The sequence below is a fragment of the Bufo gargarizans genome, chromosome 1, assembly GCF_014858855.1.
Source record: "Bufo gargarizans isolate SCDJY-AF-19 chromosome 1, ASM1485885v1, whole genome shotgun sequence".
Classification (NCBI taxonomy): Eukaryota; Metazoa; Chordata; class Amphibia; order Anura; family Bufonidae; genus Bufo; species Bufo gargarizans.
The window spans coordinates 457115109-457131147 of NC_058080.1; the positions used below are offsets into that span (position 1 = coordinate 457115109).

A 16039-nucleotide genomic window follows, 5' to 3' on the forward strand; every position below is an offset into this window, starting at 1 on the left:
TAAACGTATAGTGATACTTAGTTATTAACATTCACTATATATCTATGTTGTGTTAACATCATTTTGTAAATATTTTATTTTTTAGGAAATCTTAGAATTGTAGAAGCAATTTTTAAAATTTTCAGGAACATTTCTAAAACCAAACTTTTTAAGGACCAATTAAGTTATAAAGTGACTTTGAGGGGTATACATCATAGAAACCACCCATTTTAGAACGTACATCCCTCCAATTATTCAAAACTGGTTTTATAAACTTTGTTAACCCTTTAGATTAACAATACGGCAACACCCCATATGTGGTTGTAAACTGCTGTATGGGCACACCACAGAGCTCAGAAGGGAAGGGGCGCCATATAGCTTTTGAAGGGCAGACTTTGATGGAAATTTTTTTTAGGCACCATGTCTCATTTATGAGACCTTGCGGTACTGGAATCTTCCACACACCTCAAGGAATTTATTGGGGGTTGCAGTGAGTTCTTTCACCCACAGGCATATTCATAGGATTTAGAAACACTTGACTGTAAAAAAGGAAGAATTTCATTTTTTCTGTAAAATTGTAGGGACCCCTACAAATTGTAGTTCATTCTCTCCTGAATATGGCAACACCCCATATGTGGTTGTAAACTGCTGTTTGGGCATTTGAAGCTTAGTTTGTGGATTTATACAGCACTGGCCGATAACTGCAGAGGCTCTGAAGTTAAATAAAAAAGAAAACCTCAAGAAGGGACCACACCCCTAACAGAATTTACCAAGGGTTGTAGTAAGCATTTTGACCCCACAGGTGTTTCTAAAAAATGAATTCACAGCACATGGTGCCATTTCAGTGCCCAATATGTTGTGCCCAAGGTGTGCCAGTGTAAAAAGCAAGGCCTCAGAGCTCAGGAGTAAAGGAGCATCATGTACATTTGAGGCTTAATGCGATTTACGCATCTTGTGCTGTGTGAAATACTAGATGGAAATAAAGGGGCACATTTATTAAGACCGGTATTTTAGACGCTAGTCTTAATAAAGGCCCATAGCTGGCGGTGGATCCGCCGAAGTTATGAACAGGCATAGGCCTCTCCATAACTTCAACACATCCAGCGCCAGTTTTAAATGTAAGAAAGCTTCCTTGCTGTCTTACAGTTAGACCACTTTCTACGCCTAAAACAGGCGTAGAAAATGATGAATGAGACGGGTCTGCCGGCCCTTCTGGGCCTCTTTTACAATGCAGTACTATACATGCTGTATTGTAATGCATTGCGTCTGTCAGTATTACACTGACAGTTGCCTATGTGACCCAGCCTGGGGTCAAGCTCCAAGCCCTTTGTAAGGTCTTTGGCTGCATTAGCAGCCAACGGCACCCCGCAGTCGCAGTTTTCACCAATGCTGGCAGTTATAGCTGTCAGTAACATTCGGGCCCCTGCTGCTGATCAGGCAAGCACTGCTCCTGTGCTTGTCCAATCAATGCGCCATACATGTACAGCGCTGGTCGGGAAATCACTTCCTGCTGACCTGTACATGTACGACACTGGCCATTAAGGGGTTAAAGGGTTTCTCAACCCTTTTCAAGTGATGGCCTATCCTCTGGAAAGGCAATCACTATATGACCAGTGGGGGTCCAACACCCTGCAACCCGCAGCTCAGCTGTTACGCAACAATAGCTCCAAAAGCCAGAACTCCCATTAAAGTGAAAGGGAGCAGCACTGCAGTAACCAGCTCTGTCCACTACACACAGTGGACGGAGCTGTGTAGTTCCACTGAAGCTACTGCAGAACATCTTATCGGTGAGTTTGCAGGGTGTCAGACTCCTGCCATTTGGATCTGTAAACTAAATATATATTTTATACGTTTGCTTAACTGAATTAGCCAAATTATGGCACATAATTAATACTTTGGGACATCATAATATTTTTCCAGTATGATTCGGCAGCAAATAATTTCTATGTCTTCTCTTTTAGAATGATTGATAATGATGTGATTCCTCTTCCACACATTTATGGATCCAGGTTCAAAGGGGTTGAAGTGTTTTGCCCTATGGAGCCACCCCCGCCTTATGAATCTGTGGTTAGCCAAAGTCAATTACCAGAGGTAACTATGGCTATTCATTTGACTTAATATTTACTGATGTCCTGTGTCTTATCATTTTATGTATCTCTAATGGTGGATTTACACATTCAGATATTTGGGCAGATTATTGGGGACGAACATCCCTGCAAACGCTCATTCCTGACAATCTTCCCATCTAAAGGTGCAGCCAAAACTGGTGTTAGTGCTGGCAGGAAAATTTGTTGTTTTTGGGCAGCAGATAATGCAGTCTAAACAGCGATCTGCTGCCCAGAAACAATGCAGCTGTATGAGGACCGGGCGATGGCATTAGCGATCCCTCATCCTCATACAGTGGAGATGATCGCTGCATGTAAATTCAGAGCGTCACCTCTACTGAACGAGCAGCCAGTTGTTGGAAAGGAACGCTTCCCTCCAGCTAATGGGCTGCTCCTCTGTACATGTAAATTCACCTTAAAGGGACACGGACAGGCCCAATTAGCATATTTAGGTATATATATGTCAGTACAGGTCTTCTAAAGTCTATTAAAATCATCTAAGTAGCCCCCCTGTCCACCTTATAAATACCGAAATATAAAGTTTTATAACCTGCTTGTCCGGTCACCAATCTGCCCAAGGGGCGGCGTTTCATCTCAAAATGCGCCCAGCCAGCCTCTCCCAACTGCCGTTCTGAAGCCCCACCCATCTCATCAATATTCACTTCGCTGGGCGGCGGCTACAACTGTCCAGACTCACGATCCTGCGCATGGCCCATTCAATCCTCTGGGCACGTCCTCCATCCAATCTTCAGCGCATGCGCCCGGCCGGGGTCACATCGCGCCTGCGTACAGATCGCTGCAGCCTCTGCTTTATGCGCATGCGCCGGGCACTTGAGTCGGGAGAGTTGTAGCCGCCGCCCAGCTAAGTGAATATTGATGAGCTGGGCGGGGCTTCAGAACGGCAGTTGGGAGCGGCTGGCTGGGTGCATTTTGAGATGAAACGCCGTCCCTTGGGCAGATTGGTGACCGGACAAGCAGGTTATAAAACTTTATATTTCGGTATTTATAAGGTGGACAGGGGGGCTACTTAGATGATTTTAATAGACTTTAGAAGACCTGTACTGACATATATATACCTAAATATGCTAATTGGGCCTGTCAGTGTCCCTTTAAGTAGACCACTATCTGTCCTCCAAAGTGTGGACATTTGGCCAAGCAGTCATTTTATGGGTATGAAAAGCCACAGTCTGGAAATTTCAGACCTTAGCTGATAACCCCTACATAATCAGTTTGATGGGTTTTCCTCAAGCACATATCTATGTACCTCCCATAGTCACAAATTAGAGGAGCTCACCAGCTTATTTACATTGCAGCACTATTATGTGTTGAGGAACATCACAGGCCAAACTGAACACTTTGTTCCCTGACCTGTTCATGTGAATACTTCTTATGATTCAATGTCTTCTTTACACAATATCTTGATATTATTTAAAGGAAACAAATTTGGAAGTCGCAGGCTGTGCAACGGATGCCACAATAGCGCTGCCTAAGGTACCAAGCACATCAGGTAGGTAGAAATATGGAAAGAATAGTGGAGGCAGAAAAAGACCAATAGGCCCTTCCAGGCAGTCCTCTCTTGTATTTTTTATCTAATTAGCATTTTTGTGTGTATTTTAGAGGATTGTCTGTGTCCTAGTATTATAGTAAATGGGCTGTGAAGGAGAACTCAACTTTTAAAGCTTTTGCCGCTCCAGCGTTGATGCTTTGGTGGTCCTTCACTGCTCTTTACCTGCAGACCAGCAGTGGTGATGTGCCACACTGACATGTGCTGTTACACAACCTCTGCTGCCACTATAGTAACTCACATCACTGCTCCCAGTCCCGCCAACAAAGACTGGCGAGAACCACCAGTTTATCTGTGCTTGAGTGCCAGTGGATTTTTTTTTAACTAAAACATTCTTTTCATTTTAGTTGTAAAGCATTGATTCTCAGAGATGTACCAGGCTGTATGTACTCTCAAAAGCACGCACCCTAGAGCAGTATTCCCTGTATTATATGATTCAAAGATCCAGAATAATTTGGCCCAAAATATGTCAAATATGTGTTTGTGACTTTTTAAATGTGACTTTTTGACAAAAGTCGCAAGTGCCTCATTTAACGCTGCCCTTGCCATGTTTCCAAAAAGGAGTGTGGAAAGAGTCGTGGTCCACAGCAGAGGCAAATTTATCTGCATTTACACCTATTTTTGGGTGCAAATGAAGCCAGAAATCGACTGCAGTTTTGAGCCGTCATAGATTTCTGTTTAGGCGCATCCTCTGGCAGTGCAGAAGATATGAAAACCAATGCATAAATCACCGGTTTTGATAAATCTCCCCAGTAATGTTTTTCTTACATTATTACTTAATTTAAATAAATAAAAGGCAACTCTGCACCTGTATCACCCAAATAAAAGGCACCGGCTCCCTAACTTAATAACAGGTCTGACCATCTTTTGTAGTAATAGCTGTAACTTGAATGGGAGCCGCACCACAGTAACCAGGCACAGCCTGTACACAGTGTTCGGAATGGTGCTGTTCCTGCGCACAAAAGTTCCTGCATACCTGGAATTGTTCCCTCACTGATCTGATATTGATGACCTATCCTAAGAATAGGTCATCAATATTAAAGTCCCAGAAAACTCATTTATTGATTTTCTATTTGTGCTTTGTATCTATTCAGTGACTTGTTCCATTACTAATAACTCACTGTATATGTCAAGAAAAGTAAGCTGAGCTGTTGTTGTCATCTACAGAAGTTGCTGGCTGTTCTAATACAGAAGCCATACCTGCACATTCATCCACTGTACAACAAAATACAGAAGGTGATCCAGCCAGTAAACCACAGAGGAAGAGGTCACACAGTGATCCAGTCATCCATGATCTTCCACCAAGAGGTAGGACTGGAAGCAGGAGAAGAAGATAGCAGTGTATCAGTGTGATATGTCTAGCAGTGACCTAACAAACAACATTTCTTATGGTTTATTGGCGATTGCATACAAGCCCTGGAGATTGAGTTGGCCCTGAATGTCTCTGTGCACCCAGGAGCTTCAGGTTCCACCTCTGCCTCTCTACATATTGAGCTTTGCACCTCCACGTTTGGCTGCATACATGGTAAACTACACACACATTTATTTTCTCCTCTAGACTGGCGAGAGCTGCAGTTGAGACCCTGTGAAGACCCATTCCTATACTGTGGGATATACAGTGCTGCCCATAATTATTCATACCCCTGGCAAATTTTGACTTAGTTACTTTTATTCAACCAGCAAGTAATTTTTTGACGGGAAATGACATAGGTGTCTCCCAAAAGATAATAAGACGATGTACAAAAGACAAAAAAAACCACATTTCTCAGCTTTTATCTACATTTGAGCAAAAAGCGTCCAGTCCAAAATTATTCATACCCCTCTCAATAATCAATAGAAAAGCCTTTATTGGCTATTACAGCAATCAAACGCTTCCTATAATTGCAGACCAGCTTTTTGCATTTCTCCACAGGTATTTTTGCCCATTCATCTTTAGCAATGAGCTCCAAATCTTTCAGGTTGGAGGGTCTTCTTGCCATGACCCTGATCTTTAGCTCCCTCCACAGATTCTCAATTGGATTCAAGTCTGGACTCTGTTCTTTGGGTTGAAGGCTTCTGCTTTTTTACGCCAAATGAAGGAAACATCATTGTGACCAAACAATTAAATTTTTGTTTCATCTGACCATAACACAGAAGACCAGAAGTCTTCTTCTTTGTCCAGATGAGCTTTTGCAAAGGCCAAGCGAGCTTTTGTGTGCCTTATCTGGAGAAGTGGAACCCAGCAGTGTGCAGTGTCCGTTGGATTGTCTGCCTTGAGACATTGCCACCAGCAGAGCCCAGATTCACCAGGATGGCCTTGGTGGTGATCCTTGGATTCTTTTTTACCTCTATAACTATCCTCCTGGCCATCACAGGTGTCACTTTTGGATTCTGACCACGTCCTCTGAGATTTTCCACAGTGCGGAACATCTTGTATTTTTTGCTCAAATGTAAATAAAAGCTGAGAAATGTTTTTTTTCCACAATAATGCCTCTTATACATCGTCTTATTATCTTTTGGGAGACACCTATGTCATTTCCCGTCAAAAAATTACTTGCTGGTTGAATAAAAGTAACTTTAGGTCAAAAATTGCCAGGGGTATGAATAATTATGGGCAGCACTGTAGCTAGGGGTCACAGAACCTCACTACAAAATAATGTAAAAAAAAACAATTATTTTTTGCAATTGATATAACATTTCTCAGTCACATAGCAAACATGTTGTCCACGGGTGCCCAGGCAAGTTGGCGTGAAGCACCTGTATATGTCATGGAGTAATAGCACACAGAGTAGGTGGATACATATCTGCATATAGTTGCCCCTTCTTTGGAACATTCAGAACATCCCTGGTTCAGTATGGAAAATAACTGCTGTTAAATGTGTCCAGGTAGTATAACTTCATCCTAGACTTTGGCTTTAGTCATAAAGATTTCTATTCTTCCCTGAGGACCAGGACCCTAGTGCATTTAGGCACACATGCTCAATAGCTCAGTCCCATCACCCAGAGGTACATGGGTGGGAGACTGATTCCTCCTATTCTGCAGTCCAGCCAAAAAGAAACGGTGTCGGTAGAAGTTGCTTATTCCCACCAGGACTGGACACATTAGGTGTATGTTCTGAAAACCAGAGACCCTCAAAGTACAGACACCTTCCATATGCATTCCGCATTTTCCTCACTCTCATCAGTAGAAAGGGCTATTCTAGGCCACAATACAGACCCAAAAATAGGACATGGTCTATAATTTGTGGAACGGCCACACGGATCCTCAAAAATACGAATGTTTGCACGGAATCCATAGAGGTTAATGGGTCCGTTTGCTGTCTGCAAAAAAATTAGCATGGATGAAAAATACAGTCTTACGGAAATGTTCAAAATATGGGACAACCCCTTTAATTGTGTGGTTTTATGCTATTTTATTTTACCGAAATATTATAATTGATAAGTATTGTGAAATACAATATAATCTAATTTTTTTTCTATCTAGGCGCAGTTCCAAGCTGCGAAGCCGCCACTCAGACAGAACTCAGACCCCCAGTGACAACTGTCACCTTGAGACGTGCTTTAAGAGCAAAAGCTGTTCGATCAAGACCCAGGTCATTAGTTGATTACAGATCATACATGGACACTAAGCTCTTAGTGAGCAGGTTTTTAGAGGAGCCATCTTGTCACATGTCAACAGAGGTCTCTGAACTGGTAGAAAGCATCAAAACGGTTTTAAAATCAGATGAAGAACACATGGATGAAGCCATTTTAAGTGCCAGCTTTCTTGACCAGGTTAGTTAATTCTACAGGGTGGGCCATTTATATGGATACATCTTAATAAAATGGGAATGGTTGGTGATATTAACTTCCTGTTTGTGGCACATTAGTATATGTGAGGGGGTAAACTTTTCAAGATGGGTGGTGACCATGGCGGCCATTTTGAAGTCGGCTATTTTGAATCCAACTTTAGTTTTTTCAATAGGAAGAGGGTCATGTGCTGCACATCTCGTATCTATGAAGAGCATATGCTGTGAAGATACGAGATGTGCAGCACAAAGCATGAACACATGAAATGATCATAATATGTAAATTCACTGCATTTAATAGTCATGCTTAAAGGGGAACTGACTACTTAATATGCTGCCTAATGTAATAGCTACAGGTCCATAATGACATAAAATGTGCCAGACCAGTAACCTGCATCACCTATAACGATTTTGCGCCAGTCCTTCCAGTTGGATAAGGACACAATCTTTGCACAAAATTAAAACGCTTTTCAACAGTTTTCTGGCACATGGGGAAGATATATTTCCCTGCGTTTATTTATTGCACTCAGTAATGAAGCAGTATGCATCATACCTAGGCTCCATCTAGTGGTACTTAAAGGCAATCTGTCACCAGCGCCCAACAGTTTCTTTTTTGTTGATTTGAGGCTCCATTCCTGAGTTATAATACTTTTTCTTAATATGCATATTAGTCCTTTGGTGCAAGGAGGTCATCACCATTGCTCTTGTTGCACTCAACCTCCACTCCTTTCTGTGGCTAGCCCCTCAATGGCTGCTTTGATCGACAGGGCCAGGCAGTGGCAAAGCAGTGAGGGAGCAGCAAATAGATTGGAGTTTGGGTGCAACAAGAGCCATAGAGACTCCCTCATTGCACCAAAGGCCTAATTTGCATATTAGGAACAAATATCATAACTCACGAACGGAGCCTCGGATAAACAAAAGAAAAACTGCATTTTAATCAGGTGAACTACAGTTATGTGTCTATGAAAACAGTCTGATAGGGAGGTCGCTGGTGGCAAATTCCCTTTTAAAGTTCAAACTTTAAAAAAATGTGTGCCTTTTAAGGCTGGGTTCACACCTGAGCGTATTCTATAAGCGCTGTTTACAGGCGTTTTTGAGGCGTATTTTGGAGCGTTTTTTTATTTTGGAAACGCGCGTTCTTGCTATTGACCACAGAGGCGTACAATGAAAAACAGAGGTGTTACGCGCGACAATACGCTCCAAAGAAGCTCCTCTACTTCTTGGGGCGTAGGGCGTTTTACAGCACGATCGTACGCGCTGTAAAACGCTCAGGTGAGAACCATGCCCATAGGGAAACATTGGTTTTTGACTGTTGAGCGTTTTACAGCGCGTAGGAACGTGCTGTAAAACGCTCAGGTGTGAACCTAGCCTAACTGGAGAACAATAGATCATTTACTAATGTAGTGTCTGTAGCTGAAATACCTCTGAGAGACAGTCTCACATGCAGTCACACAGCCATGCTCCTGGTGTTTATCTCCTGTTGTTGTGATGTTCCATTCTGTGATCATGTAGTCATCTCTCTCCTTTCCTGTAGTAAGGAACATCACCTCTCACATGCCTCTTATCTCCACTGCCATCTGGCACTCTCCCTTCCTCCCTGTCCCTTGGGTGGTGTTTCACATGCTGGTAGCAGGTTGTGTCCACACAGCTGTATTATGTGTGAAGTCAGAGAGTAATTACAGCACTACCTTACACTTTGTAACATAGGTCTATGCAGGCAGCTCAGCTGTAAACTGAGACATTGGGGGAATTTATTAAGATGGGTACAGTCCTATTACCGTAATTCATTTTCTGCCAAAATTAGCTTAAAGGGGTTCTGCAGTTTGTTTAAACTGATGATCTATCCTCTGGATAGGTCATCAGCATCTGATCGGCGTGGGTCCGACCCCTGAGTCCCCCGCCGCTCAGCTGTTTGAGAAGGCAGCGGCGCTGACAGTAGTGCCGCGGCCTTCTCGCTGTTTACCGCAGGCCCAGTGACGTCACGACTAGTATCAACTGGCCTGGGTGCGTCTAAGTTCCGTTCACTTGAATGAAGCTTAGCCCCGAACAGATCAGTGATACTAGTCATGACGTCACTGGGCCTGCAGTAAACAGTCAGAAGGCCGCGGTGCTCCTAGAGCGCCACTGCCTTCTCAAACAGCTGATCGTCGTGGGTCCTGGGGGTCGGACCTCTGCCGATCAGCTGCTGATGATCTATCCAGAAGATAGATCAAAAGTTTAAACAAACTGCAGAACCCCTTTAATTTTTAAACCAGAAAACTATACTATACATACTAAATTCCCTCCAAAGTCTGTGAGAAGGAACATGAATGTGGGGAACTGTGGTCCTTTACATTTGTAATCCCTTCACAGCAAGCCTTGGCAGCATTAAAACTAAGGTGCATCACAGAGGTGTGCAGGATATTATACATGGAAAATACTTAATGGGGTTGGCCACTTTCTAACTACAGTTGACTAATCTGTATGCAAGATGCCTATATGGCACTTACTAATTCAGCCTTTGTTGATTTTCTATTCCATTTGCTATATTTGATAAGTCATGTCCCCTGGTTGGCCATAATATGGCTGCTGTTGGAGAGTCTTGTGACCAGGAAAAAAGAACTCCAGACACATCACTTAGCCTTCTCCACTCAAATACACATATCTGCCTTCTGTACTTGCATTGTTAGGAGTTTAGTGCAGTGTAGAGTATTTGAATGGAGGAGACCAAGGGCGTAGCTATAGTGGGTGCAGCGGTAGCAGTCGCTACCGGGCCCAGGAGCCTGAGGGGCCCAAAGACCCTTGTGCCACATAAGAAGACACTGGTATTATATAAAAGTGTATGCAAGTTACACCTCTGGCTGGACAGAAGGGGTTAGGTTAAGAATTTGGTATGGAGGAGGGGGGGTGCAGTTTCAATTTTTGCCTCATGCAGCACGAAGGTTTGAGGAAAGGGGGGCCCAAGCTGAACTCTTGCACCAGGGCCCATGAACTTTTAGCTACGCCTCTGGAGGAGACTGACTGATTTGAATGGTCACATGACCTTCCATCAGCAGCCATCTTATGGCCAAGACCTCCATGTGGACAGCACAAAAAACCTAGCCAACAAGGGAGAATACCTTCTGAAATGAAGGAAATGGTACAGAATATCAGCAAAGACTATATTAATAAGTGCCATATAGTCCCCTTACAAACACATTGATCAAGATAAGATATGTTTCAGGAGCTGGAGAGTGGCCAGCCCCTTTAATTCTGAGCTATGGTGGCATCATTTGGTGTGTATTCAGAGAACACATAGGTACTTTTCTCTATTTTCCATAAGCTGAGAAATCAAGATCTTTGCAAGGGATTTGGAGCTCTATGTCAAAAATACAAAGTTTTAACCACTTTAAAGATATATAAAAAAAATAATCAGGACAGAATTTTGGACCTTAAGACAATATGTTGGTAAATGTAGACAGACTGAATAAATATATATATATAATATAATCCCAGGCAGGGGCGTAGCTAAAAGCTCATGGGCCCTGGTGCAAGAGTTCAGCTTGGGCTCCCGTCCCTCAGTGCTTGTTGGCAAGGGGCAGGGGAGCACATAGCCTTCCTGCTGCCTGAGGCAAACATTAAATGGGCACCCACTCATGCCAAATTCTTGACCTAACCCCTTCCATACAGGCAGAGGTGTAAATTGACCAGCATGCACTTTCTATAATGCCAGTGTCTTATGTGGCCCAAGGGTCTTTGGGCCCCTCAGGCTCCTGGGCCCGGTAGCGACTGCTACCTCTGCACCCCCTATAGCTACGCCCCTGATCCCAGGAAATCCACGGCACTTCCTTCAGTAAAAGCGTAAATTTTTATTCACCAGTCATACAACATTTCGGTTCGCACATTGGAACCTTTTTCAAGCAGTGATGTAAAAAGGGAGTGTGCATAGCATATATATAGCATGTTTCATATCAATCAATCAATAACATAATTAAGTACAAAAAGTAATACAATTCATAAAAATACATATCAAAATCCAAGTATACATAAATAAAAAAACAGGTGAAATCCATAATAGACATATAAGTGACTTGGATTTGTATATCCAAAAACATGTGTTTATCTCAATGACTATAAGTCATATTTCATATAATAAAGCAATCATCAACACCCAGGTGATCTTCATAACTAACATAATGAAAAACAATAGCTGAACGTTCGTGACCTGATCAGGATCCAAGCGACACATGAGGGTCTGGCATGGTGCAGGAACAACTGCGCCTGCGCGGCTTCTATTTCCTCACTTCTAGTATCGGCAGTCTTCTATAACCAGCGGGTCAGCTGATCGGAGAGTCAGAGGTCAGGTGATCGGAGTATTGAAGTGACATGCGACCTGTTAGTACACGTTGCTACCGTAACCATCACATGACTCAGGTCCTGCATTCTATAGACCGAACTTTTTGTTTCTGTATCTCTCTATTTTCTCTGTGATGGCTTCAATCTTCCCAAAATAAATATCACATCTGCAGTTCCGGATAGTGGAGAAAAAAATCTCAATTTGATTTATCATTAATTGACAAACGTAAGGTGCAGACTTAATTGATATACCTATGGGGTCATCAACAACTGCTGAGATCGCTAAATGCCACCAGTTGTGTCCGTGGGTAGCACCGGCCACACTGCACTTGTCCCCAAGTACAGGATCTGGCCCTGCCAGCCTATCCCCCAATACAGTAAAGTAAAAACATAATGGCAGGGAGGATCTACCCCCAAAAGCAGCAATCCAAATTCGGAGGAAATGCTGGGTGGTCTCATCACACACTGTCATCCAGGGGTTTCCTGGACGTGCATTGGGCCCCCGTTTCAAGGGGCTCCAGCACATCCAATCCACATCCCATTTGTTAATCTAGTAATTGTCTGCGGCTCACCCTTGTCAAAACTAAGGTGCAATTTGCACCCAAAGCTAAATCCAAGAGCTCCAGATGAGAACAGACAAAAGAAGATGGTGACCTCATATTAGTGATCTATTCCCTTAACCATATCTCCTCATATATGTGTTTAATGATTGTCCAGCATCCTCATGTGTGGCGAGGATCCCAATCCCTTCTCCATGTACACCGAACGTTCAGCTTTACATATTCTGCAAGTAAAAATAATCAGGGAAAACATTAGAAACAATATATTATTTCATAGCACTCCACATATAACTAGCAGGTCGACAAATCAGGACTTGGGTCACAACCAGATAAAACGCCATCTAAGTACATATCCAAGGTCTGAACTCAACATTCAATCCCATTGGTTTTAAGGTATTTAATTTCATGATCCAAAGAATCTCTCTTTTTTTTAGCAGTAGGCCTCTATTCCCACCTCTCCGTGATAATGGGACATGGTCAACGAGCATCCATTTTATGTCTTGTTCACCATGACCCATTTCTGTACAGTGTACACCGGTAAATCCATCCGCTATATATATATATATATATATATATATCTCGTTATAATGCATATTCAGAATAATGGTTTTCAAATATTTTATCTATAATTATATTTTTATATTTTATCCTTTTCCACAATTGTGAAGGTGATGGGGCCAAGCCAACAGACCGTGACAGCAACCCAAAGACAGCCAAGCAGAAGGCAGCCTGGTGTTCTACATTTGGATAGCTGCGGGGACTTAAGCACTTTTTGCACTACGCAGACCCAGAGAGACAATAGTATGAGACGCCAAAGGACTGCCAGAGAAAGACCTCACAGTCTCATTGGAGTTGTGCGTGAAACCATACTGTGACACAGAAATAACCCATTGGATGAACAAGGGATGTCCTGTTGCCTCCAGAGATAAGGGCATGCAACTATTCCTTGAACTTGCCAATTATGCAGCCCTCATACATAACTCTTGCCGAATAGTTAATCTTAATGTGTTTATTTTTTGGCCATAACCAAAGATTCATGAGCACATTATGGTTCAGGAATATTTTGTTGTTTGTAGAGCATGCTCAAGTGTGGACTATTCAATTATAAACTGTCCTGAAGCCTGGTAATGTAAAAAATTATATATATTATGTATAATTTACAGGCACCTCAGGGGTATTCAATGCCAAGATATGGTGACACTATATATGTGGCATTGTAATAAAGTAAATGAACTTCTAGTGTATCTTCTCTGCAGATTGCTTGCCTTATGTCTCACCTATGCACATACAAAAATGGCTCATATGTATCATGCTGAGCAGGAAACCCAATTGGAAGACATGTATGATTAAAAAACAATGTAAAGGAAGCATATTTTGTATACACTCTATACATTAGTCTGCCTTCATTTTGACTACACTTCTATGGTCATTCAATAATCCAAAGAAGGAAGTGTGCCATGATTATCCCATGCTTCACACCATTGACTGAGAACTGTTTGTGTGGTCTTCATGTATAACTTGCATGTTTGCTGTTTACTATATTATGTGACAAGTCTTCAAATCATACTTTGTCTAAACATGGTGCTGGATTTGGATACAGACTCGTATACAGCACATTGGAATGCAGATTGCCACCTTGTAGCACATCATCCTATAAATAGATGGCATATTGGTAGTATATGCCATCACTATATAATTGATGGGGGTCCAACCTCATTTACCTCCACCAATCCTCAGAATAAAGGTGCTGTATTCCTGGTTTAGCGATGCACCCCATTCAATGGGGTTTATCCCGAGATAGTGGTGATCCCAGCCACCCAATGTGCAGGAAACTGCAGCAGAGCTGCATTCAAGTGAAAAGGACTGTACTGCAGTTCCCTGCACAGTTGGATGGCTGGGACCACCACCGTGAAAGGGATGCTGAAATTAAGACTTCAGTTTCATGTTTTTAATACTCTGTCTACGGTCAAATGAAGCAACAATTTATGGGGGTTAGCAGAAACTCATGACTAATCCTTACTTAATCTTCAAGGATGCATACAAGATTGTATAGTAGCATATTGGGGGCTGATAATGCATAGGAAAATATAGAGATCTTTAGAAGGGTTCTCCACCTTTTCGATATTGATGACCTATTTTTTGGATAGGTCATCAGTATCAGATTATTATGGGTTCAGCTGATCAGTGGGGGTGCATGGTGTCAGAGGCCCATCAATCTTATATTGATGACCCGTTTAAGATAGTTAAAGGCTATGAGGCCAATTTTCTATTCTACTTATCTTGGGTAAAAGCTATTTTTCCTATTGGTCTTTGTTGAAAGGTTTCAACAGATTGTCTTCTACAACCTTTAGGTTTTACTGCCTATGCAGACTGTTCTGCTTCCCACCAAAAAGCATAAAGAACAGTCTGTGGAGTCCATGAAATTTGAAGCCTGTAGAAGACAACCTGTTGAAAATTATGAATAAATACCAAAATGGAAAAATAGTTTTAACCCAAGATAAATAGAATCAAATAATAAAAAATGTTCACAAAGGTGTCCATAGCTTTTTTATGTTAAAGAAACTAGGGGACGCAAGCTCATCTATTCTAAACACTTTTTGAGACCCTGTTAGGCCATGTTCGCACTTGCATTACAGTGTTCCGTTACAGGTTCCGTTTATAACGCAATATAACGCTAGTAACAGACGGAATGCAAAACGGAAGCCTTTAAGAGCCTTCCGTTTTGATCTCTCAGAATAGAAGTCTATGGGCAAGCATAACAGATCTGTCTGGTTTCCATTATGCAGGACGGAAAACAAAGTTCTGTTGGCCAGCATAATGGAAAACAGGCGGATCCGTTATCCTTTCCCATAGACTTTAATTATGACGGATCAAAACGCAAGGCCTCTTAAAGGCTTCCGATTTTGCATTCCGTCTATGAATTCCGTTATAATCTGTTATAAATGGAACCTATAACGGAATATCGTAACGCAAGTGCGAACCCAGCTTTACTCTCCTTTAACTTCACAACAGAGCTTCTCTGCTGTAGATCTTCTGCCTCCTGTCCATGACGAATTTGTGGCACTCAGCAATGGTGCAGTCCAGTCCGGAGCAGTATTCAGACGCCTGCCCTGTCAATCAAACAGGTGTAGGAGGGGCTTCTCATATACAGCGGTAGAATTAGGGTGCACCAAACTGTTAATTTGTATATTTGACTTACCGATTATAATGAGAAAGGTGCAGTTGTAGTACTCTGTGTAAGCCCCACCAGGCACTATGCTTGGTTTAATATGCTAAGGCTGACAGCCTCCCTTTAAGTAAAGTCATTATTTACTTAGCTATTGTTTTGACCTTTTTACTCATGCTGTTCTTGAAACTACTATATTTGGTGTCAAAAGTGGGATTGTTTGAATAAAAATGTTTGCACTAGATTTGCTTATTTATTAAAGGGAGTTTGTCAACATTATTTAGCATGTTTGACCATGCAAAACTGCCAACAGCAGTATGTACTGACAGGGGAGAGCAGGACAAACATGCCTTTTGCTGAGTTTTTATTCTGCAGCAAGCTGCTTCACAGCCCCTCCCCTCTGCTTTGAGTGACAGCTGAAACATCCAATCAGGAAACCACTACAGCTGTCATTCGGGGGGCTGTGAATTAGCCGATTTCAGAGAGGACTACATAGTAAAGCATCGCCTCCAAGGCACGTACAGAAGCAGCACCCAACAGAATAAAACCTCATTCATTTCAGGCTGGTTGCCCCTCATCAGTAT

The 16039-nt window shown here is 42.3% G+C and overlaps 1 protein-coding gene across 1 annotated transcript in view; it reads left to right on the top strand.

Moving 5' to 3' along the window:
- FAM189A2 (family with sequence similarity 189 member A2) overlaps positions 1-15697 on the top strand; it is an 84648-nt gene extending 68951 nt beyond the window's left edge. The window contains exons 7-11 of the mRNA XM_044272831.1: positions 1941-2070; positions 3519-3591; positions 4816-4956; positions 7112-7401; positions 12958-15697. Of these exons, the coding sequence (XP_044128766.1) occupies positions 1941-2070; positions 3519-3591; positions 4816-4956; positions 7112-7401; positions 12958-13164 (841 nt within the window). The 3' untranslated portion in view covers positions 13165-15697. The remainder of the gene's footprint in view (positions 1-1940; positions 2071-3518; positions 3592-4815; positions 4957-7111; positions 7402-12957) is intronic.
- Positions 15698-16039: the final 342 nt, after the last annotated feature.